The 26,687-nt window shown below is 40.1% G+C and overlaps 2 protein-coding genes across 8 annotated transcripts in view; one reads left to right on the top strand and one right to left on the bottom strand.

Annotated features, from left to right (window-relative positions):
* The window catches only part of elavl4 (ELAV like neuron-specific RNA binding protein 4), a 71,614-nt gene extending 57,033 nt beyond the window's left edge, over positions 1-14,581 (bottom strand). For 3 of the 7 annotated variants that reach the window (XM_019262855.2, XM_019262872.2, XM_019262865.2), the window contains exons 1-2: positions 13,260-13,927; positions 12,395-12,535 (exon numbers count right to left, since the gene is read on the bottom strand). In XM_019262855.2, coding sequence (XP_019118400.1) covers positions 12,395-12,535; positions 13,260-13,307 — 189 coding nt within the window. In that variant the 5' untranslated portion in view covers positions 13,308-13,927. Of the gene's footprint in view, positions 1-12,394; positions 12,536-13,259; positions 13,929-14,443 lie in introns of those variants that run through there. The other 4 variants (XM_019262877.2, XM_027289999.1, XM_019262898.2 and 1 more) reach the window with 4 other exon arrangements.
* A 4,679-nt stretch (positions 14,582-19,260) lies between these two features.
* The window catches only part of agbl4 (AGBL carboxypeptidase 4), a 249,305-nt gene continuing 241,878 nt past the window's right edge, over positions 19,261-26,687 (top strand). Inside the window, exons 1-2 of the mRNA XM_019262716.2 lie at positions 19,261-19,400; positions 20,642-20,764. Coding sequence (XP_019118261.1) covers positions 19,367-19,400; positions 20,642-20,764 — 157 coding nt within the window. The 5' untranslated portion in view covers positions 19,261-19,366. The remainder of the gene's footprint in view (positions 19,401-20,641; positions 20,765-26,687) is intronic.

Below are 26,687 nucleotides of genomic sequence, written 5' to 3'. Positions count from 1 at the left end.
TCATAATACATAATGTGAATGACAACAGTCAACAACTGTTGACTGACTGAGTGGTCGTCAACAGAAAATGAATCTAATAATTCTGATTATTGCTTGACGTCACCTTGAGGAATTTCGATGGTCACAATTTAACTACACAAACTAAATGAGTCATCAAATAATAATAATAATCGGAAAAAGGATAGAAGAAGTGGAGGAAGTGGGGGAATGAAATTTTGTCACCTCTTAGCACTCGAGCATAGCAGCGAACTCATATCCAGGTCTCCAGCAAATCATCTACTGCAAACGTCTAGTATGAATTGTTAGGAACTGAATGATGTCCTGTCTAACTCACTAAAGGTCCTGCTGTGTACACATAATCCGCTGTAAACCCACAGACGTATGAACATATATACTTGCATCGCACAAGTATGTGTATTTTCACAGATGTAAATTGTGAATTTCAACCACACGCTCAAGTAACAACACAAGAGAGCTTCCAAATGAACACTAAAAAATGCTGTTAGGAAAGAGGAAAATCAGGATGAAGACAAAAGGTTCGAAATGATCAGGCCAGTTCTGGCAGACAAAAAAAAAAAAAGGAGCAGTGAACTAAAGCTCCCCAGTCTCTCCACTTCAACCCTGACCTCTCCACCTGTCTGGTTAGCTACAGCTAGATAGCTGGCCTAGTGGAACCATGTGTCTGACATACTAATGAGAACCTTCACCACGCCTTCAATTAAGCCTGAGCAGTACATGTGCACACACACACGGAGGGGGAGATGGGATGAACAAGCTCACTATTGTTTCAGATAGAATAGAATACGCTGACACTCGCAGTCTGGAGATTTGTACCGATCATACTGTATATAACACAATGAAACACAAAGAAATTGAATTAAAATAGAAGTGCATCTTTGTCTATTTTCCTTTATGTGCCTTCATATCTTTTTCTACCAAAGAGCAGAAAATTTGCAACTGAATAGTACAGGCAACAAACGCACAGTTTCCTGTCCATCTTTTATCCTCCTGCTCTGACCTTTGAATTTAATAAAGGCTTTGAGTTGGATCCAAGAAAAAAAAAAAAAACATTCTCCACCTCACTGCCTCTAATATTTTCCTCCCAACCATGTTTTTATTGTGACTTTTTAATCCCCCGTGGTAAAGAATGGAAAGTCAGATCAATGACAATGACTGAATCACAAATCACGTCTGTTCTTCGTTTTTTTTGTCTTTGTATGCAGTCAACTTATAACTTTGTTGTTTAAAGGGAGTAAAATATGGGGTGGAAATAGAGGGTGATCATTTTCTTATTTCATAAAGGACAGTGTTTTGAGGTTGTTTTCTCCCTCTGTAATATGATCCAAATAACCTTTTCTCTAAATGAGAATATGATTTGAAAGTGAAAATAGTCTCTCACAGTTGACTTGCTCGGCGTGTCATTTCACTAAATTGCTTTACAGGACCATGGTTTTATAAAGCAATGAAAGTGACTGCCACTACTCAGTAAATTAGCTATAATCACAATCTGCTCGTTGCAGTGTGTCTGTGTGTGGAGTTACGATATACAGACACATACCAAAGATGGAACCATGTTGCTAACATGTCCTAGTTAAGGCTACACGCCGTGCATTATAATATTGTGTATGGACAGATGGAGGGAGTGGTTGAGATACTCCATCAAGGGCATCCATGCTGAGACACTTTACAGTCTGAATTTTAGAGGTATTGCAGTGAAACTTATTACCATGAGGATTTCGACTTTCCACTCAGTTTATGTCTGTCTGTGAAAAAAATGCAATACATCACTGAATAAATATAAAAATGTCAAATAGGTAATTAAGTGTAATGCCTAAAAAAGGCTACACTTTCTTAATGGCATTCCCAGTTTGTCAGACTTTGCACAAAAAAAAGTGCATAGCGTTGATTGGATGCATTATTTGGCCTTTTAGGTGATGACTGATGCTAAATTGTTTTTGAGGAGGTAAATGATATTTCTTTTCTCTTGTAAAGTTTTGAAAGTTAAAAAGCTTTTGTGGCTTTAACCCAGAAGGACCAGCCATACTGTCAGCAATGTGAAACCCCATCTCACTGATTGGCTCTGGCTCACGTCCATAAACACAAACCCTTATGGGCAAACGGAATCCATACATTGGCAAACACTTCTGCACGCAGGCATACATACACAGACAAAAACGTGTTTTGGTTCATGAAGTGCGTCACAGACAGTGTTACTGCAGAGGGACTGCTGGACACTAGAAATGTGCTTCAGCCTGCACTTCCAGCCTGCTAATTCGGAAAGCAGAGAGCTGGCTAATTGTCATGAACTCCTCCTGCCCTCCATTTTGCCCTGCTTCTCCACCCTAAACCCCTCCTAGTAACAGGCCTTAATGGATTAACTGCAGGCTGGTGTTGTCCCTCTTAGTCGCTCTTGGACAAAGTCACAGTTATATCGCTGCCACGCCCTGAAGGATGAAAAAATGTTTGTATTTGGTTGAATCCCCTAGTTTGAACAATTGAATACATGGCACGGTACTGTACGTACACAATATACTCTGGTAGCAGCCGACACATACTGTAGTATTTTGATAACAGGTGTGAAAGAGCAGGCAGAGAATAGCGTACGCAGTATAGCAAGTTTGAATATGCAGCGCGCAGACGGTGATAATTGTGGGTGCTCTCGGTTTGGGTCTTGTTAACTGTCAGACGCAGTGTTTCAACACTTGTCTTATGTTTCACTCTGCATAATAAGACTTCTATTTAAAGGAAGAGAAGCGAAGATGCCAGCAGAGGTGTTACCTCAAAGTGCGGGAAGAAAATACCTTGATTATTAACGAGAGACAGAAAACTCGTGGTTTTTGGCAAAACTGATCCTCGCTATTGCTACAGTAGTCAGGTTCAGAGCAAATGTACGCATTGAATGCATCAAAGGGCGGAAAACACAATCTGAAGCCGAATTACCTCTCTCACACTGTATGACAGCAACACCGTACTTGACAATGAAAATGACGATGAGGACAACTTGTCAAGCCCAGTTGATTTCAATTCAAAATATCACAGCAGTCTATGCAATAAAACAGCCTAATACATTTAATAGCCCACAAGACACTCCTCAGTATGCTGCGGCTTACTTAGGCTCTTTTTGATTTGCCCTTGAAGGATAGATTTAGTTGCTCTATTGAAGTTCTGGCAGTAGTAGCATCTTGCTGTGCTACTCAGACTGATGATCGCCTTTTTCCTGGCAGGTGTCCACCCTCTGCCGGTAACAATCAACAAATGAGAGTCATAGTCTCCCTGCCCAGCGACAAACTCAGCATCACCAGACACCAGACAGCTATTAACACAATGCGGCTGTATCCGGACAACAACGGGCATTTTGCGTTCAGTTGACTTTTGTTGTTTGCTCTCAGTGTTAAGACCAGGAGCTTTTTTTTTTATTATTATTTCATAAATCAATTGAACACGCGGCTTGCATACTGATTTTTGGTCATTTCATGGTCAGAGGCGCAAACTGCACATTGCTGTTGCACGTTCAATCAAATCACCTCTTTTCTGTGTCTTCAACAGCAAGGTGCTCTGTGCCACAGAGCTGTAATAATTCAGTAATAAGAGGGGAGCAGTTGGGAGCAGTTCTGCCACAAAAACTGCTCCGAAGAGGAAGCTGATGTCCTTAAGCAGGAGGAGCAGAATCACCGCAATGACACCTTATTTAAAGCACGGAGAGCAAATGATGTTAAATTATCTTGGGAGAACAGTCAAGTTCACAGCCAGTCACTGAAATACTAAATGATTGCAGATGAGAAGAAAGGTCTGTGTACACTGAAAGAAAATCCCAATTCACCAGGGCAAAGCCAACACAGAGCCCTAGAAGGCATTTAGAGAGCAAAAACCATTGTCTACAATGATACAATCTCCCACATTTTATCTTCAAATCATCCTGACCCTGAAAATCTGTCCTTTGGATTTGTAGTAAAATCTGTCTGCATGATTCCCATAGTAATGGTTAAATATCCTAATTATCCAAAGCCTGAAATCCCAAATTTGGGCAAAAAGAGATCCAATCATTTTCTCATTATTTCAAAGCCATGGATATTCATTCATTCACACATTTTTGAGACTTTCTGCTGTTAAAATAACAAAAAGGGGTTAAAACATGCTGAGATCATGACTGAACAGTGTAGTAGCTACTGGCTCAGCTCAGTGGTTTGAGTTCAGTGTTCCTGCTGTTGATTGAATAAAAAAATAGACATTTTACTTTATGAATGATTTCTTGGAAAAACTTACAAATCCAACATGGCCCTGTGAATCTTAATATATGTGAATTGATGGAAGCGCTTAAGAAAAGTGGATCTCCTAAATGGCATATGTTTAAATACAGACTGTATTAAACACATGTATTTTGGACAAATGTAACTAATCTAGCTGAAGCTTTCCTCCTACATCCTCTTTCCTCCGTATCAGTGGGCATGATACACAGTCAGCTTAACCCCTGCCTGTGTCACTCTCCCTGGTAGAAACTCCTCAGATCAAAAATGAATTCTTCATGCTGATCCCGGAACAAGGCTGTGCTGCATTTGTCACAGCCACTTTCTTCCACTTTAACTCAAAGCTGTTTGGTATGGCTGGAGCTTTGCACACTGCAGAGATGTGACAGGGGGCTGTTTGAGAGCTCAGGCTGAGCACTCTGTCTCTATCTGTGGAATAGGGAGTGAACTGTCAGTTCAATTGCTATGTAAACTCTGCAGAAGCGTACTCCTCTTTGGTAGATTTAATTCAAAATTATGCCTCGGTGAGTGCCTTTTCTCTGTTTTGACTAATTATTGTTTTGTCCTGAGAAAGCAACAGAACACATTAAAGAAAACAAATTCAATCTACACTTTTTTTTAAAAAAAGAAGAAATTTAAGTAAATTTAGAACACATTTACTTAATCGAACTCCTTTTTAATGGAAAAGATAATGATGGGTCTCTGAGGCTGTAGCCTAACACAAATGAGAGGTTTGTGGAGGTGCCCAGAGAGGCTTAGCTATGCATTGGCTGTTGAGTCTGGCATGTGTTCTGGCACTGACAGTGTATTCTCAACAGGACTCTGGTGGATTAGTGTCCATTTGGACAACAGAGTGGTCCGCAGCTTGGGGTGACATTCAACTTCAACAGGCTAGCGGCTCATGCTCTTATCATAAAGTTTAGTCTTGCTATTAACTGTCATTGATGTATGATAAACGCAATCAAATTATTATATTTAGAATCTGGAGGCTCAAAGATGGGCACGATGACTAGGATATGAAAACCTGCTTTGTTTTCTGTTGTTCTCCTGTCTTCTAGTCTAGACTCAAATCATGCTGTATGTGTTAAATGAAGCGGTGGCCATTCTGCAGTGTGCTGGGTCAGTGGATCATGGGGTATAGAGGTGGGCTTTGGGGCTGCGGGGATGTCAGCCCTTTTTGCGTTTGATCCCGGTCGGGGTACATCCATGCTCACAGGGCGACTGCTGTGGTCCATCTGGTGGAGGCTTTAATCACAACCCACCCTCTACCCCCCCCTTACAAACACACTTACACACACACACACACACACACTACATCACATCACACAAAGCCACACAGAGCTTCCCACTCGGGATTCTTTAGACTGCTGCTCACCTTTTTATTTCCATTACTTATTTTAGTCATTTCTGCAGTCATGTATCTCCCTGCAGAAATGAGTCCTGTTTTCTTCTTTTACAGAGTCTGATTCTCAGACCTCAGGTGGAAAAATGTGAGTCGCCGAAACACCACCTGCCACCTGTAATGACGTTTTAAAAACCTCATCAAAACCCCCCCATGCTAACAGATCTCTATAAATGGCTGCACGACTGGCTTTTGATGAGGAATAACCTTTTAGAAATGAGATGCATCCAGAGTCTTTCACAGGGCTGGCCTACGGTACTGTGGACCAAAACATGTGCAAGCTGCACAAATCCAGCTCTCCAAATGTCACTTCATGCTTAACCGCCCATTCTCATGCTTGAAGAAAAGCAAGTGGGCAATGCACAACAAGAAAACTCCACCGGGTTTCAGTTTAAATGCCTACATGCTTAGAGTCATGTTTCAATTATTTTGTGTTGTTGAAACATGTAGCCGATTGAAGAGAAGAAGGAATTCTGGAAACTAGAAATAGTTTTCCACCATTAAATAACAAGATGTGTACAAAAAAAGTCATGTCATGAGTGTACAATGTATAATGTTACAATAAATTCGGCCAAGACAAGCCAAGATAAATGAAATAATACAAACAAATCACCTATGGTAGTAAATTATTTACAAAATATGTATGTACTGTAAATTAGCTTACTTTACAGTCACTAATGTACAGCTAAAGACAGACTCAACGCTGCTGTTAGAATACATTCATTATTAATGGGAGTAAAGGATTAGCAGATAATGATGATGCTGTTGTTGCAGTCCCCTGGGTTCTGTAGAGGAAACACTTACTGCAAGCCTCCCCTTGGACAAAAATAACTGTAGTATTTTCATCTTTTTACAACATCTTATCTTGATTTAACTTGATCTTCATGAACATCTGATCAATTAAAAAAAAATCCATCACGCCTCTAAAACTACTTTCTATACATGTAGTATACACAGGCCCCAACTATTACACGCCTCCCAGTGGAGCCATTGGCTAGCTACTGTAACTTGAATGGTCACTCCTCCTCGGCACTAATGCACCAGTCAGCCATACATCATTTATTCATGGTGACAGCAGATACTTTGCCTCATCCCAGGCAATTAGCGAATCAATAAAAAAGCATTGGCTTTGAAACTATCAATTCTGAGAGGACAAAAAATAGTGTTGTTCATCAACATGCCAGGATCCCAGACGCAGACAATCACTCTAGTATCTGCAGCGTTTGTCAGCTCAGCATCAACGGACGCTGAGCTGTCAACAATAAAGCACATTTCCTCACATCACTGCTCTTAAAACGAATACCAGATATTGTCTGGTCAGGAGTCCTCACCTATAAAATGGATATCTCTTCCATATCATATCTCAAACTGTGGTCTACAAAGGTCATAATATATAAATGTCGTTTTTGCAAAGAGACGATTTAATGTTCTTTCTGTCAGAAGATTTTGTCTGCATTATGCATTTGTGTGTAGATGACTGAGCTGAAGCCATCGGAGTGAGATTATCACAGACGCAGGCAGGTCAGTAAACGGCTTGCACTGGCTTGTGCTGGCTAATACCTCTTTTGTCAAAGTTTAGAAGGCTGACATATCTACAGTACAATTCGATATCACTGTCAGTTTTATAATTAATTCAGTAAATCTGCATGATCCAATACACACCTCGGGCTGCTCTTTCAAGGGAACATGATGTCAACCTAAAATGATCAGATTTGCCTTCACTGTCAAACAGTAGCTGAGGCGTTTTTCTGTTTTTCCATAGTAATCATTAATGTTTGTTTGCAAATAACAAAATATAAAGAACTCACATTTGAAAACACAATACTACTTTTCTCTCCGGCCTTGTCTGTTTCATTATTCTCTCTCTATTTATCCTTTTAAGCCGAATGAAATAGCTGCAACGGGATGTGAAAACATTGTCCAAGAGAGGCAGTGAATTTCTTTGAAATGAAATGCTTTCCCCCACCAAGCAAAAAGGGCAAACCTTTTTTGGATTAAAGAAGAGAAATGAACGGCAGGAAGTGAGATTATTTTGTTTATTCAACCTGTTGAACTGTGCAAATGTAGCCATTGACTTGAGGTAAATCCTCGGAGGAATTCACAAGACAAAAACCATTACTACATAAACTTATGTTATGTGTATAAGCATGGCTGACGTTTACATGACTGTGTTGTCTATTTTTCCATTTTCATTACCTCAAGGCCCTGTATTATTTGGCATACTGGATATTTTTTCCATATATGATTGGTAACTTTTAAGATTTTGTTTATTTTTCTAGCATTATGATATCAAACATCAAAGATCACTCGTTTTATTGGCGTGTTTACAAACATCATCGTTATCAGAAAACTTTATAATTGCTTAGATTTAGTTATAATCCAGGAATTAAAAGCTGTCAATAAGTGTGGGAATAATAACAGGTTAAAATCTTCTGCTTTGGTTTTTGATGGTGTGAGCAACGCCTTTGTTTATGTTTGGATTATGGGTAGTGCTCTTTGCCCACCTTTATAATAATTACATGTGACATGATCAGTTTGTTACCAGGCAAATTCAGCAATGCACAGATTCTACTCAGAAACTCTGGGACCTGCCACTGCCATTATACAGATAAAATTACAGGTTATTACTTCCAGGCCAAAGTACTTGAACACGGAAAGGTGACCTTTGGATAGGCGTGGGCACTCTGTGTTGCTGCAGCAGCATAATCTGTTGTTGGACTATTGTTTATGGATCACATCTCCAGCCTTTTTTATGAGTCATCTATAGAGTGGATGGATATGAAAAATAGGTAATGATCAAAAACATGGGAGTGTGTGATGAAATATACGCTAAAATGGCACCCTGCTGATGCGCTAAATTGCCCAGTTGGGTGTGCACAAAAAAAATGTAAAAACACAAAACTCTCATAGAGAGACGGAGACAGTGAGTAGAAAGAGAGCGAGAGTTCTCTTAGCTTTACAGTGTGTGTGTGTGTGTGTGTGTGTTGTGTGTGCATGAGCCTGCAGACACCTGCTCCATTCTGCAGTGATGGCTCCCAGCGGGACACAGGCTCAGCTGCTGATCTCTAGGCCCTCCCTGCAGCACTGGTGGCCAGCACACACACACACATATACATATAAGCAGATACACACACACACACACACACACACACACACACACACACACACACACACACACACACACACACACACACAGCTCTTCCAACAAATCTGAACCCTTCAGGCCCCCTCGCAGTGTTTCTCTCAGCCTCTCTGTGTTCCCCGTAACCGACACACCACATGTGCTCATATCAAGTGCAAACATGACATGATGTACACACACACACACACACGCATAAAGCTGCACAGTCTGTGTTCGTGTGATGCTGAATGTAAATTCTATGACAAGGTGTGGTCATAACCCGCCCAGTCGGACACATGCTACAGTGATGATATCGCTGACGAGCGTCATCTTTTTTTCTACTACCCAATAGCTAAACAACTTTACTGGACACGATGCTATGTCGAACCTCCACATTATGTGATGCTGTAATCGCAGTTACAAAGGAAAAGGATAATAGATATAAAGTATATTGTGTGTCTGTTTGCACTTTTGAATCCATAAAATACTTCATGTTAGAGAAATATGACACAACCACATTTGTTTTTGTCAGTCCTGCAATAATCATCCACCATTGTACCTGAGGCATATTGTATTTGTCCATGCTATATTGTGCACATATCTCCATCTCTCTGTCTCTCTGACTATGAGCGTCTTTTTTCCCCTGATGTTGTTCGACAGGGCTGTGGAGCATAAATGAACTAATTTCCTGGATATAGAGAGAACACTGCAATCAAGGAAAGGGGAAGTGCAGCAAACGCAGATGGAAGGAGCTAATCATTGTTATGAAATAGAGATGACCTCTAACTATCTCCTGGCTGCTAATGTACCGTAGCAACACACGTTTGCCAGCTTCAGTGTCATGTAGCCTTTCTCTGCTTCTTCCTGCTCTGCCTGTTTGTTGTTGTGGTGATGATGAACCTCTTCAGGCAGGTCTGAAATGCAACCCGCTTTTTTTTCTTTCTTTTTTTTTTTTTTTTAAATGTTGAAACAGAAAAGATTGGAGTTGTCAAACAAAGCCTAGTGTCACATAGAGAACGGCAGCTGCCTGCAGTGGGTAATCAGCGGAGCTTTCTACAAATTAACAGCATTCAGCTCTGAAGCACGGCGCACTGCAGGTTTTTAGATGTGGGCTTTTGAAAATTAGATCTCAGTGACTGAAATACGGAATAATTTACAATTCAGATTTTGCTCATGTTTTAAAAAAAATATATATATTCTTTTATTTGATCCACTTTGCGAAAGGTGACATGGCTGAGATTGCCTGGTCATTCTAATGCTGTAAAATCGATATTGCGGACGCTTATTTTGAACAGGGAAATATTGGTCTAAATTTCATTAATTGCGTACTGAATCCCTTCTCCGTGTGCCTGTGTTCTGATGGGCTCAGAATTTAATTCATTGAATGCTCTTTTAAACGTACTGTCCCACAGCTTCAAAGATGCTCAACTGAGAACATGCACACACACACACACACACACACACACACAGAGAGGCCAGACATGCAGCACAAACACACATCCACATGCTCCAAAACAACCTAAACCTGTTTTCAGGAAAAGTAATGCTCAACTTTGTGCGTTGGAAGACAAAACCATTTATCTATTTATTCATTTATCAAAGCAGTGGTGCATTAAATGGAAATAAACTGTAATGGCTATATTTTGAACAGTAATAATATATAACAGAGTGATTAATAGATAAACAAACTGTATGTCATTTAAAATAGAATTGCTCTTTCTCCATTTTCTATACGTTCTATATGTTTTGCTGCTGGTACTGTATAGGATTGTATCTCCGCTTCGTATCACCGTAAGTAATAAATGTGATGCTGCTTTTGAGGCTTTACAAACCAAAGCCACCAGAATCTTCCAGCACATTTATCTAATGTATGCAAATGATCTTGCTGTGCTTAATGAAGGCACCATTAATCACTATAACGACGGTCTTTTTTAACCAGGGTAATCATGCGCACGCACACATATACAACAGCACATTTTCAAAACGCATACACACACGTGTGCTTATACACACGCTCACCCACACACACACACACACACACACACACACACACACATGCATGCATAGAGGAATATGCCTCATCACTATCAACACATTGATGAGAAATGCGGGAAATTCACAAAAATAAACCATTACTAAACCATTTAACAGAAATGTAACTATGTATGATTAGGACCTCCCTAGTCAGTTAATGATAACTACATTTTGAATTAATTTTGCCCTCATACACTTTTCGTGTGTGTTAAATTTGATGTAACTACTCATCAGGTCATCTGTCTGGTTAAGTAATTCCCACATATTCTGTTATTCAATCTAATAAGATGGCGATAAGATGCATCAAAATATGTTAACACGTCAATCATATGTGCATTAGAAATTCAGCTAATTAGTTCGACTAGTTTCAACAAATAATTTATGGTCCAGCAGCTTTATGCAAACAGCAGATAACACTGTTGTGAGTCAAAATGGGCAGTAGAAAACACAGTAATTTTTTGTGCTGAATAATAACAACAAAACACTGGACAGACGTCTTTGAACTTGTGTGAGGATTCAAAGCGACTGAAAAACATTTTTGAAGACCAACTCCTAACGGACGTATTTCATCGCTTATCCTCGCCGTGCATTTGCATACAGTTGACGGAAACCCCTGGGTACAGTCAGCAGCATGACAGTGGGTTATGAAGGCTTCCGGGAGGCTCTGGGGTGTGGATCTGAGCCAGTTTGAAGGGGAGCCGAACCAATGAAGAGCCCACAGCGGATTAGACACCCACAGCTTCATGTCGCTTTAATGCGGCGAGTCAGGGATTTTCTTACAACGCTTTTGCCTAAACGCTCAGGGTTTTCTCATGCCCCCTTTTCTCTCTCATTCACTTCCCCTTGAATTAATCTTTTCTATGTAAATGGCAGAATAATGTTTGCTCCAGTGCAAAATCTACAGCATCCCTGCCTGCCTCTGTTAATGTGACTTGTCAGATGTTTATTGGAGTTGAATTAGACTGATAGTTATGATCAAATGTCATTTGAAATCTGTCATCTTACATAACTGCACAGTGCTGTCGAAAAATAATCTTTCCTTTCCTTTCCGAGGATGATATATAGAGTTCAAAATGTTAGAATTGTAGGTGTACTGCTAAGGCCTATTAATTAATTTACTATGAAAGTCAATTCATAATCAAGATGCAAATGAAAACATTAATACAAATACCGCAGATGCTGACAGAATTCACAAAATACAACAAACACGGAATATATTACCCACAGAAACACACACTCACTCACACATGCATGCGCACACACAAACACCTCAAATTCCCTTGATAACAGTCTGACTGGCAGAGGCTAAAGACAGAGTAGGCGTCCGTAATTGAACAAACATAACAATGTAAATATTTACTAATTCTATCCATTGGGGATACAGGCAGAATCCCACAATTGATTTGCTCTCTTTCTGCTCTTTTGCTCTTTAACTCACACACACACACACACACACACACACACACACACACACACAGATTCACACGTACATAGTAGCACTCTCTACTTTTTTCCTCGGTTCCTTGTCTTGCCATAATGCTTGCCTGTGTTCATTAAAGAGATGGAGATATATTGGTCTGTCTATCCTCTTACCAGGGGTGACCTGTAGCCCATCTGGGCTGGCGATGACGGGAGATCCCTGGGAAATAGCGGCGAGCGCGTCTCGGGGACGGAGCCCACGCCACTGGCTGCTAGTCCCGAGAGCTGCCCGTACCTCGCCATCATCTTGAGATGCTGCTCACAGAACACACACACTCATACACAGACACAGGAGGAGAGAGGGGAGGAGAGAGAGAGAGAGAGAGAGAGAGAGAGAAACAGAGAGGGAAAAAAAAGAGAGAGAGAGGGAAGGGGTGTGAGAGTAGGGAAGGAGAACAGATAACAGCAGGTAGGAAGGACGGTGAGAATGGGAAAGGACAGAAGAGGGAGTGGGGGTGGGAAGGGGTGGAGGGGGGTGGGTGGGGGACACATGAAGAAAGGGGACGTAGAGGGGGATTACAGAACACTTTGCTCTCGCACAAATGCATGTGTGAACGCACACGCATACAGGCATACACATTCGCACCTACAGACATACTGTACGTGCACATGAAAGCACACATACAATTTTAGCCCCAGGTGGGCAATTTCACAAGCAAGCCTATGTTGGATGGTTCTGATAGCTACCTTGGTTTTGTTACAATAGGGGGATATAAAGTCTAGGCACTAGCTCTCCATTTATTATTACAAGCCAGGTTGAGTGTGAGAAGCGTAGCAGTCCATTTTTCTCTGTACCGACTATTGTACCCAGAAAATATAATAGCTGCTGTTATCAATCATCCCCTCTGTCTTCTGGCTATGAGCATACACAAGTGTACAGACACGCACATGCACGGACATACAATAACACACATGACAGAATGGTTGGCAGCAAACACACACAGGTGAGGTGTGGAGAAAAGAATCCAAATCTCTTTACCTCATTGCTCAACAAAGCGGCGTTGAGTGTTCGGCTTATTTCGAACATGTTCAGATTCGGTGCCTTTTTTTTTTTTTTTTTGTTCGCTCTGTCCTTTTATTTTCAGATTCTCTTCAGTTTCTTTGCTCCCCCCTTTTTTCTTGTCAACGGTTAGGAAGTCAGTCCCGGGAACACAAAAAACAAAGAAAGAAAGAAAGAAAGAAAAAATGAAATCAATTGAAAAAAGAGGGGGATAAAAAAAAAAAAATCCTCTTTCAATTTCTGATTTTGGAGTTGTGATTTTTCAGCGCTCTGTTTGTTCTTGTTGATGCACCTCTGCTGGCTGTGGCTGTAGTAGTGGCGTTTGTGCCCAGGGTCTCCGCACACGTCTAAGGAGTCAATATGCTGTTTTTTTTTTTTTAAATCTCCCCAGAGTCAGCACATTAAAACAGGCAGTCAGGCAGTCGGTGGGTCGGTGGGTCGGGCTGGCGGGCTGGCTGGCTCCCTTATCTGTCCCCCGCACACTGGCTCACACAATACGCTCCGATCCTCACACTGCTCGCTAGCAGATTAGCCTGTCCCACAACATAGCACTTAGTTTAAACTCCCCTCCCTTTTGCTCTCTCTCTCTCTCCTCGCTCTCTCTCTGTATCACTCCCTCTGGCTCTCTCCTTTGCTCTCCCTCCCTTCCTCACTCCATCTTTCTCTCTGCATGACTCTCTCTCTCTCTCCCCCCCATTGCTCACGCATTGATGCAGTTACAGTTCGCCGTGCTACCACAAGGTGGGAAGACTGTTCTAGCAACAGCGACACCATCGCCGCCACATCCCTTCCTCTCCGTGCCACTCCTATCTTTTACATTTTCCTCTCTTCTCCTCTTTTTCGCGCGTGTCTATAACACACGGCGATTGATGGTGAAGGCACGTTTGCACTCATAGTAGCTCTCACTCCCTTTCCAGATCAAACACACGGATCTATTAGGGCTGGGAGGAATAATATTGTCCTGTTATCTAATTTGGCTCTCACGAAAAAAAAAAACAGATTGTGGATTCAAGTGTGGAAAATGACTATCAAAGACTTTTGGGAAGGGAATATTTCAGCACTTCCTTGGAGGTGTTATTTTTGACTGGTACAGGTAAAGTAATGGAATGTAATAAAAGCTGTAGACTATCAAGAGACCTCAGAAGAGTGGGAATGAATGGTACCTCTTAGTAAAAGGCAGCAGAGGGAAAAAAAGTGAGGGTTGGGCTGATGTGAGCATCAAGGTCAGGTGGTTGTCCTTTTCCTCAGCAGGGTGTGGCACAGAGATGACGAAGCAGCTAGTCACAGGCATGGCAGGAGATCCCGACTATGGAACAAATAAACAAGGGGAAAAAAAAAAAAAGATTAGAGAGACTTGTGCCAAGGAAATGATTCACCATATTCTTGGTTTTAGTCAATAACACCTGAGAGACTTCCAAGTATGACTCACAATATACTGTGGCTTCATCACGTGGATGCAAAAAAAAGCAAAATATTTAATAAATTGAAGTCTAAGGTTTTAGAAAAAATAACAGCATCATTTTCATGAAATATTTTTGGAGTGATTGGTATTTCCATCATCTTCACTAACTAATGTTTGTGGTGTCTTATTCGTGGGTCCAAATGATTTATTTCCAATGCTTTGAATGTGCTTTTTGCTGCCTTGGATCAGATTGGGGAGAGCGGCCAGTTAATAGCAGCCTATTGACACTGGACCATCTGTTTATGTGGACGCTGTCCAGCATAGCAGAGAGGGAGGGAGGAAGGGACAGAGAGACAGAGGAAGTGACAGATAAAGAGAGAGGAGAGGGTGACGATTAATGGATAAGAGAAGGGGTGACGGCAAGGTACAAAGCAGAGGAAGTGTTGGCAAGGCGTTAGTTTTAACGGTTTATATAAAACAAAAAAATATGTAGAGAGACTCACACTTGGATGTGGAATATCATATTGTTTACATGTTTTAAATTAGCACGTTTTCTCTTTACATTTTCATCAGTACACAGGATATGTGAAATTATCATCAACAACATCTCTGTGTTACAGCACTGTTACAGGGCCTTGGCTTCAATTCCATTTTTTTTTTCCTTCAGAAAAAGGCTGCTAGCCACATCCCTGTTCTGTAAAGCCCACGGTCTCTGGGGATAGCTGGTCCAGCAGAGCCTGGGGGGGAGCTGTCAGTTGAATCATCCAGAGTGAGGGCTGATTCCTCAGTCAGCTGCCTCTCAAGCCTTCCTCTCTGACCAAGCCTCTCTCCCCTGAGCCCCCCTGATTGCTGTCACCATAGTGATTCTCTGTGTACTGCCGGTTGGTCTCTGCAACCCCCACCAGAGCACCCCACAGCCACCCTGCCTCTCACAGCCACCCGTCGCCAACTTGCTGCCACTTGTATTTTGATTTTTGCATGACTTCCTCCTTCATTGATGATTGACTTTATGTGAGTAAGGCCTTAGCTGGCCAGAGTAAAAAGGGTTTCCCTGTTCTTGCTGGAATACAAATACAAAAACATAGATTTGCTCCATGAGTGCATACACACACGCACACACTGAGCTTCAGGTCGGAAACATAAACATGTCTTTTTTTTCTCCCTTTCTTTCAGTTATGGTACTGAGCTACACACTCTGACTTTATTCATTTGATCATTTTACAGTTTAGAAAAAGAAGTGAGAATTAAAAGTAAGGCTTTAAAATACCCTTGCTGTGCTAAAGCAACTGTCTCCCCAAGGGGTTTCTGGTATGTTCTGCATGGGATTGTGATGGTGTGGTGTGTCCTACAGTCACTAGCCACCCACGCTTAAAATAGCCATTTCTTAATGTTACTGTAGATTCTGTACTAAACGATGACAGGGATGTCTACGTGTGAAGAACATTCATATGTTCAGAAATCATTATAGGTCAAAAATGTTTTGATAAGCATGCAAAAATACACTCTCCTGAGAGATAATTAAAACTTGAGATACCACAGTGTGGACTGTTCTTCACTTTTATGTTATTCTGTTTTCCAGTGATGGATGTGTTCATTAAATCATTTCTGCACTTTGCAAACATCATGACAGGAAACATACTGCATGCATGTAGAGTGGTACTTGGACAGAGAAAAGAGGGGTTACTGTTGAAAGAGTTGCTATTTTTTCTCCTGCTTGAGACGCGTTTTGAAGGAGGACACACCGATGTAGAATATAAAAGAAAAGAATTAAAATTAAAAGAAAAGGAAAGCCAAGAAAGAAAAAAAGACTTAATGTGATTCAGTGCAAGTTAAATATTACATCTAATTGTTTGTAATTAGTACATTTAAATACTTAGAAAATTTCACATCTTTAACTTAACAATACCACATTTTAGGAAGGAAAAGTTAAAACTTACCACCTGACAGCTGTTGTGATACTATATACAGTCAACAAAAATAACAAACACACTTTTGTTTTTGCTGACCATTTTTGTGAAGTGAAGTAAAAGACTTTTTCTACGAAGACAATTCATTTTTCTCTGAAATGCTGTTCACAGATTTGTTAAAATCAATATTGGTGAGAGATAGACTGTCTAAAATGTGCAGTTTTGTCGCACAACAAAATGCCACAGATGTCACAAGTTTTGAGGGAACGTAATTGGCATGCTGACTGTAGGAATGTTCAGAGCTGTTGTCCGTTAACTGAGTGTTCATTTCACTTCCATAAACTACCAGTCATTTCCAAGAATTTCACAGTACATCCGATCAGCCTCACAATCGCAGACCATGTAACCATGCCACCCCAGGACCTCCACATCCGGCTTCTTCACCTGCAGGTTTGTCTGAGACCAGCCAATCAGACAGCTGGTGCAACAGCTGGTTTGCACAAACAAAGAATTTCTGCACAAACTGTCAGAAACAGACTCAGGTTAGTTCATCTGAATGTCCTCACCAGGGTCTTTACCGGACTGCAGTTCGTCATCATAACCAAATTAAGTGGGCTAATGCTCACATTGAATGGCGTCTGGCACTTTGGAGATTTGCTGGCAATTTGAACGCTCAGAGATACCGTGACGAGATCCTGAGGTCCATTGTCATGCCATTCATCTGCTGCAATAGCCTCATGACGCAGCATAATACACAGCCCTAGGTTGTAGAACTCTCTACACAATGGACTGGTTGCACAGCAGACTTTTTGACTTGTCATGGCAGGAAAAACACAGTTGGACTTAACAGTAATGACAGCTCAGTTCCATTAAAAATCCCAGTAAGAGTGACAGTAAAGCAGCATGCACAATAGCAGAACCTCTCCTAAGTTGAACACAGCTACCGTTAAGACACACGTGAGTGTCCTGCTGTGCGACAAGTCCATCCCTGTAAGCTGAAACAACCCAGTTCCTCACCAGACATGTGAGTACCCATTGAGCATGTTTGTGATGTTCTGAATTGGCATTTCTGCCAATATCCGGCAACTTCGCACAGCCACTGAAGGGAAGTGGTCCAAAATTCTGCAGGCCGTAATCAACAATCAACTCAAATCTATGCAAAGGAGACGTGTTACACTGCATAAGGCCAGTCCAAGGCACACCTGTACAACAGTCACATAGTTTAATCAGCATTCTGATATCCTACAACTGAGCAAAAGTGCTCACTAACATAGGTTTGAACAAATTTGTGGACAGAATTTGAGAGGAGTAAACCTTTTGTATACATAGAAGATCTTTTACCTAAATTTGTGAAAAATGGGGGCAAAAACAAAAGTTTTGCATTTATATTTAGTGTGCATTTATTTATTTGAGTGTAATGTCAGTTCTAACTGCAATAATATCATGAGTAATGGTCTTAGGTCAATTTCTTTCATAATCCAACAGCCAAGTGAGAGTTTTAGCAAACAGATCAGCTTACAAACAGTATCTCAAGTGCAACTTTGGCAGAGACAGGCCAGGATGTTGCGGTAAATTCAACTCCTCCTATGTAGTCTCTCTATTTGATAAGAGCTGAGAAACAAGGGAAACATGTGGCGTATCTAATTCATTCTTCTCATGCTCCATAATTCAATTTCAATCTCCCTCTTGAAAATGAATGATTGTACCACCATAGAGCTCTTTAATTGGCATAGTGTTAAAGGAACGACATAGCATGGAGGACAGCTATTCAATTTTCAATTTTAACGAAATATTACACAGCAGCTCTGTATTCTCTTCCTGTCATCTGAGAAATAATCAGTCCGACCTATCTACTCAGCGGCCTGTTGATGCTTGCCATCAAATACAGATCACACACAGAGAGAAAAATCATTGCCCTCTCCCTGGTCTTATTCATTTGGTCCTGTTACACACAGCTTATAACCTGAAAATTAGCAGCAGCCTCTATGCCTCTTGCTCCAGGAGTTGTGCGGCTGCTCATTTGATCTACTTAATCAGGTGCAGCCTTTTGTAATGGGAAAGGAATAGGGCCAGGCTTGATTGGCCTTGATGACATCTATGCTCCAATTGTCTAGAAAACCTCCAGCTTTAATCAATCTACAGGATAATTCAGAATCTGCTGCTATGTGCAATGATTGACTTTTTTCTCTCTAAGAATTACCATAAAAAAAAATGCAGGTATGGGTTCAATAAACTGAGCAGTGTAAAATATACTGATGTAGAGTTTACAGACCGCGTAATGGTGACCATTGTCTGCAGAATGTGAATGTCAAAAGTATACTATATTGCATAGGGATATGAAATAATATGAATAACTATTAAATCAGTAAATTTTGTAAATGTTTCAGAGCTTTATCTTTAAGACTTTAAGTTTTCCTGAGCCACACTGACAGATTGAGACTAGGATTTAGCAGCGGCCTACCTGAAATAACTGATCAGCACTTCTGAGTTGCAAGTTTTTGGCTGTTTTTAATGTTTTGTGCACTCAGAGAAGTGCATAAATCATCAATATCAAATCGATATCAGCGTCTGCTGTTATTCTGGTATTTCAGTGCACATGACCCAACAACAACGCACATGAACGTGGCTCATCTTACCTGTTTGCTCTGCATATATACTCTGATGTCCGCGTGCTGCTGCTGCTGATGGAGAGATGACGACAGCGCCTCTCTTCCCGCTTCCTCCCGCTCCGTTACCGTGGCAACGCACAGAGAGCGTCGGTGTACCAGGAAAGGAAGATGGAGGAGAGCACTGTTAGAGACGTCGACACTGGTGTGTAAAATACGAGCCTTACCTGGCTTTCCCCCCCTTCATTGTTATACAAGCGGATTCAAGCGGGCTGCGCACAGTTAGCTGACCGATACTGGGCTGCATGTTTCGGGCTCGCTGTGTGTCTTTATACCGACGCTAACGTGGAGTGTGCTAACCTTCTAGCTAGCAAGGTGCAAGGGATGTAAACAAGCCATGTCACAAGCTTGTCATGATGCTAAAGGTGTTAGCCGAGCCACAGCGAGCATTGTCCTCACCTGAGGACTTCAGGAGACCGCTGGGCTTCGTTAGCGTTAACTAGTCGGCCTTACGAGCGAGCAGTGGTGCAGGTGTTTGGGATAAGAGTGCCTGTTAGCGCCTGCTAGCTCAGGTTAGTGTGGGACAGCTCCTCCAGTGAACTGGCTAATTATCTGACAGTATCTGAAGGACTTGAGTGTTCATAAATTAAAGACATAATCCGCGAATGAATACCAACAACGACGCCGTATGAATACAGATTTGAACAATAATATCTAAGATATTTAGATTTAAGGATGAAAACCTAGACTCTTCATGTCTTTGGTTGAGGAAAACACAACACGTGTTCATCCTAGTATTCACGATAATCCAAACTCTACTCTGATATCGGAATAAAACGTCTTTAATATGAATATACTTACAGATTCACGTGATTAAAGTGCAGGTACCCTGCACCTGTACTGTGAGCGCACTTAGTGAAGGTGATTTTATTAGGTGTTTACAAAGTGCCAGAATGAAATAGAATATATGTCCACTCTTAAGTGCAAATGCTGTCTGTGCTGCAAGCAAACAAATCAATAAATCAATAAAGATTTCTTTCAACTTTCATGTGCTTTGTTATTAATTTATAATACTACATTTTGCACTGCAGATCAATTTGTTGACAAAACACACCACTATAAAATGTGATGTATCATTTCACTATTGCTTTGGAGCAACATTTAAATTTGGAATCATTTATATTTAGTTTTTATCTTTTTTGATTTTTAGCTATAATTTCATCTAGTGGTGGCGTAAGGTCCTGTATGTGCATATGTTTAACTTTAAGGTTGACAATCTAGGATTCTGTTATTCTGCATGAGAAAGTCATTTATGTATTATATCTACAGGCTATTGGCTCACGTCCTTTAAAATGAAATGAGAAAAAATGTTACGTCACACATTTTTACACAACACTTTATTCAAAGGTGTAATGAGACTCACTTCCTTTTGGACTTGTTCTTTAGGCAGTGAAGGTGGAGGAGAGGATGCCTTGGTGGGGAACGTGAACAAGCTGATGGTGAGCCCACCAGGTTACTCAGGAGCTCCACGAAGAGGGCATCTGGTTTTTGATGCTTGCTTTGAGAGTGGTGAGTAACAAACTTGAAAAACGCCACATTACGGTCAGAGTTAAAGTGATGTTTTTTTTTTAATTGTCTTTGTTTTGGTGACAAACACACACACACACAAAATAAGTGTAGATTTTATAGATCAGTCTTCGCCTTGTCAGTCACAGAATGAAATCAAAACAATAACAAATCATTTAACTGAACTGCAGACATTTCTAAGCATGTCTGAACACTTGAAAAAATAAACCTAAAAATAACAATAATGACCAAAAATGAGTTATTCATGTAGCATCAGCAGTATGATCACTTTATTACATGTTGCATGTAATTGTATGTGTATGTGCAAATATACCTAAAAACAGTCTCATGTCCCTTCCAGTGCAACTAAGACTGAAACCTTAACTGCTCCTTCAGTCAGACTGTTATTTTCACACATTACCTGTAATTTACATTTAGTTTTGCATCATCTCTGTGTTCTCATATTACAAAAACTGCACTCACGAATCCATCCCATCCTATCAGCAGCTCATACAGAAGCTCTGACACACTCCTGGATTATTTTAATGCCACCCACTCCAGCCTGAAGCTTTCGACCAAACACCTCCACTTTGTTCCAAATACCACTGCTAGAATTCTCATTACAGGTAGAACAAACAAATTTGACCGCAGTGCACAAGTCAAGCCTCATTGCTTTGGCTTCCTATTCAAACTTGTGCTGACACCAAGGTCCTTTTTTTGAATTTTAAATCTTTGCATAGATTAGCACCATCTTATTTATCCAACCTTATCAGTCTGCATGTTCCAGTCCACAATCTCTGTTCATTAGATGTGGCGTATTTATATAGTGTGAGAATACACAAGAAATAAGTTGGAAGTAGAGCTTTCTCACACTCTGCTTTGTATGTTTGACAGGCTTTTCTAGTTTCTTTAGCCCAACAGGACTGTGAACCCCTTTTGAATCTAGATGCAACTACTAATGCTACTAATAACAACTTTGCCTTTAATAGAAGAAATTCAAATGAAAGTAATATATATTGAAAGAAAAGAACAACTACAGATTACAGCTGAAGCAGGTTTACAGAATTATCTGCAAAGCCAATAAGACTATTAGACCGTTCTAGCAGAAGGCAAAAGCAGAAGTGGCCTTCAGCCTATGTGAGTTTTGGGATATAGAAACCAACTGTGAGTATCAAGACCATGACATATCTTGGTAACAGCATTATCAGGCACAGGTTCATATAAAGATTTATAGACAAGTACTAGGATCAAAATCTTTACTACTGTGTGAAGTCAGCACAGGGACTTAAGAGCAGGTGTTGCTTGAGCCGCTTTCTTTTGATTTTTGTATCATGCTGCTGCAGTATGTGCTTGTTCACACGTGTATATACTGCATGTGTCTGTACCTGGGCATGTAGATGTATAGTGCAGGATATAGTGAGAGTATTTATTTACTCATTGTCCGTATATATATATATATATATATATGGATGCACTCTATCAGTGCATTATGCAGTATACTGTATTTCACATTTAAGATTGTTCATAAAAGGCTATTTTTATTGTTTGTCCATGTATTTCCTTTCAGCTTTTCAAATAGATTTTCTTCAGTGATTAGCAACCAACTATTCAACTTTACCATCCCTAGAGCCGCACACACAGCGTAGCTAAAAAGAGAAATATTAAGTGTACTTGAAAGGGTGATGGACCTGTTACCTTCACCATCACTTTTGTTGGAGCTAGGCATACAGTAAGATGAAGTTAATATGTTCCAGTGTCATTTGTTAATGACCTTTGTTTGTCAGTTTTTCTGACAGCTGAATGGCCCGACAATGAAAATAAAGCACTTTCTCAGCACAAGGTCAGTTGGTTAGACCCACGCACAGGCACGCACTCAAGCACACAAGTAGGCAGAGTAAATCAGGGAATCAGTGAGTCTCTCTGGGACTGAATCTCTGTGTGGAGATTAGGTTCAGATGGCACTCAGATTTCATATTTCCACAGACAAGCCCATTTTTCCCCCCCTGCAGGCTGAGATGAGCTTTGACTTCACCCTGTTTACTTTCTGATGTCTGGCCTTGGTGTCGTTGTCAATATTGTTCTCCAGAGTAGATTTTGACAATCCATTTTCTCTGATACACTTGCATGCAAATATGTTTTCTTACAGTTGTCACGTCCTCTACATATTGCTAATGAATTCACAAGAGGTAAACCAATCTTGCATGGGCATTATATACAGTGACTAACAGCTTTGTACACAGTAGACAAGAGGCATGTGAAGGTGAGGTGCATATATATAGTACCGGAGTGTAAAGATCTAAACATATTACATTAGGATTGTGCTGAGATATCAGTGTGTTGATCGCCCTTTTTATAAATTTGCCTTTTTCCCCAGATGACATGGCCAGAGGAGCTCAGACATTGATTAATGGGCGCTGAGCTCCCACACTGAGATCAGCTAACATACCAGTGTCTCTGGCTCCGGATGTATCTCCTGAATGATTTATGGAATTGATATTAATCTCTTTCCAGTAAATGCATTACTAAAGTTAGAATGGGGGGGATGAATTGATGTTTGCCAGCTAATGTCAAATTAATGCCCTGTTGCCGTTTCGTTTAAGCATTACTGATTTTGTCCACCTTACTTTAAAATGAGCCTCGATGTTAGTTTAAAATAGTTCTTTCACTTTTTTAAATTACTGCAAACCTGTTCATTGAAGTTATTATTTATTAAAGTAATCTGCACGTTCAATCAACATCATCGTTCTACCATAGTATGATTAAATGCACTACTTACGTAAAACAAACAGAGTGACAGCGTTATCGTTTAAGGTAATTTTACTGAAAAATATTCTGTTTAGGATATTAAAATATGCAATATGTTTAATTGACAATAAAAGACTTACTGTAAAAGCTTACTATAAAATGAATTGTGATCTAAACCCATTTCATTTATCTTGTGCTAGCTTTCTAAAAAGCATATTCAGTGTGATTTATGAGTAGCCAATGAAACCTAAGTTAAAATCATTCACTATTGATTTCCCTTTAATATAGCCACAGGGTTAGTTTGCATAACACACAAACTTGACTTGGCTTAACATTGGTGAAACTGTTGAAATGTTGCCATTGTGTCTCTTGCTCTTGTTTATTTACATTTTCTAATGAGAAATAATTTTTACTTCTATGTTATATACAAAAATAGTCCAACATTGGTAGAATGAATGTGTTCTTATTCAGTGGAGGCGATTGCATTTGGATATATAATTTCTAAACAACATTGGTGTTAAATGTTAAGTGTTAAGCTAAATAGAGTATTTTCCATTTCCAAGTCCGTGAAGAAAATTGGATGTATTTCATATAAGAGATTTCGCACTAGGACGGATCACTCATTAAGTCTTGCTATAAGTTGATTTTAGACAAGATTGTAAACAGCATAAGATTTCGAGGTTCCACTAATCAGTAGCATGTCATATTGTTTCTACAGTACATTTAGTGCCTATATTTGCACCTAATATGACAGTGTGCATACCTCACTGAGTATTTGTAAGGCTTATAAAATGAACTCCTGTTTCTCATACATTCAGTCTGATATCTGTGATACTAGTGACAAGAAGGAAATTGGAGACTAGGATGTGAGCCACTGCCACATGTATTGAATTTTGGAGAGGCATGTATATTACTCGAAGCTATTGAAATGGTCTTTCATGACAGCGTATGTCTCTTCTCCTCCTCAAACCAGAGCGAATGCCTGAAACACAGTATTTTAAGCAGACGTTTTAATTTGATATTTATGCAGACCTATAACTCAGAAAGGTTTTGTGTGCCCTTTTTGCTTCCTTTGGTCGACAGCTATCTAAATCCCGTGCACATTTTCATAAAGCACAGGTTTTATTTAGTTGTGTTAGTACAGCACAGAATAAAATCTAATTGGTTTATTAAAATAGACACTGGTTATATAAGCTGTTTGCCAAAGGTATAAAACCTCATTTACATTTAGATGAGGCTTAATTCACTTTGTTGTCAGCCCTATGCTGATCAAGTCAGTGATGGCCTACAGATTTACATACAGTAGGTGTCTCAGCCAACAGGTTCTCTGATACTGAGGTATTCCAAAGCATTAAAAGCCCTTTCCTGTTTCTGCTTAAAGATAACATACAGTATGATGTTGACCCAGGCTATTGTATATTGTTATACTGTTCTGTACAGTATAACTTCAACATTATGACTATTTTCTTATAATTGCAAACCTTACTGATTGCTTTAGTTGACTGTGTAAAGAGCAATATGCACATTTTCATTAAACCCCCACATGCAAATAGAGTTTTACTTGGTGAGATCATCTTTTTATGCTCCTTAGGACAATGCAAAATCATGGTAGAGAATAGAAGATTTTGTTAATCTGTAAACATTAAGTCTTGGCCTATTGTTGTGTATTTTGTCAAGAGGCAGAGATTCAGGAAAGTGATAAGAGAAGCCTAATTGTTTTTAGAGTAAAATCCAAATGACATTCTTATCTTGTCTTGTCACATTTGTTTCGTCACACACTCCAACTGTTGACATTTTCAGCTAAGTCCCAAATTCTTTTGTGAGTGCATCCTCACAACATCGCTGACTATAGTACCATCTGTCTCTACAAAGGATGACACTGACAGTGCGGGCATATTGTTTTACTGCACCTTTGGTCCGTGCACCAGATGTAATTAAGCACTCATTGATTAGTTAGACTGCTGTCTGCTGACAATGACTTGCATGGTCAAAGAAATTCCCCAGGGGTGACAAGTGTTTAATGGGGTCCATTGATAAGCACAAGTCATAGACTCATCTGACTTTACAATCAATTCACTCGATACAACTTATGTGGCAGACTAGAGAACAGATATGCACATACTGTACTGTTATTTCTTAGTGGTAATGGGACCCAAATACTCAAGGCCTTTTGGAAGCTTAGGTGTTACAAGTTACTAACTGTATCCTGTCACAGATTGTTTAACCGAGAGAATATGGCTTTAAATAAGTAAATCAATAAATAACATGGAAAAACTGTGATATATTTTAGTAATATTCAGATGCAGGACTGTGATACTGTGATTGTACAGTACTTCTATTGTACAAAAATGTTTTCTGTTTGAAGATTATTCTGTTCGGAGGTTATTCAGTATTGTTAGTGTGATCGTGGACATTGCTGTAAATTAGCTGACACTCTATAAACTATTAATTTAAAGAAATGAACACTCGCTACTGGCCCAGATGATCATCAGAGATGAGTCAAAAAGTAGGGCAGTGCCTGTGTTTATGCTTCATGACTAAATTAAGGTTTCCACCTCTGACATTATAGAACTTAAGGAATCTCTCAAGCACTTCATGGATTTGCTCTGCAGATTTCAAATCACCCCTCAGTAATGATAATTGATGAAGAAATATTTTCTCTTGTCGACATAAAGTAAAAAAAAAAAAAAAGGCTGCCAGGAGATGAATAATAAGGATTAATGTTGAAGAAAATATTTCCACTGTTCGCTGATGATGAAGGTTTTATTGTTTTCCCCCGTTGTGTTTTTTTCCCTTATAATTTCCTTTTTCCTTCCTTCCAACACTGAACAGTGTATTTAATCTGTCCGGCCTTATCTTCTCCCAGAAATTGTCATGTTGCACAGTCTCTCTAAAGAATGACTGATTAGAGTCATAGCTAAAGCAACATTTGCAGAACAAAGATAGAGAGAGAGAGAGAGAGAGAGAGAGAGAGAGAGAGAGAGAGAGAGAGAGAGAGAAAACACAGAGACATGGTGGATAAGAGTAAAAGAAAGTAGAAGAAGAAGAAAAGAATAATATGAACACAGGCTGGTGGCTGGTGTTCTGAAGCTGGTGGAGGCAGAACGCAGTCAAGCTTGTCAGAAGATATTTATATACTCCAGAGTGCCCCATGAATCAAGATAGTTGAGTTTCCATTGAT

Source organism: Larimichthys crocea, chromosome XVII, assembly GCF_000972845.2.
Source record: "Larimichthys crocea isolate SSNF chromosome XVII, L_crocea_2.0, whole genome shotgun sequence".
Lineage (NCBI taxonomy): Eukaryota > Metazoa > Chordata > Actinopteri > Sciaenidae > Larimichthys > Larimichthys crocea.
Note: the sequence above shows the minus strand (reverse complement) of the source record. Positions and strands in the feature narration are given on the sequence as shown.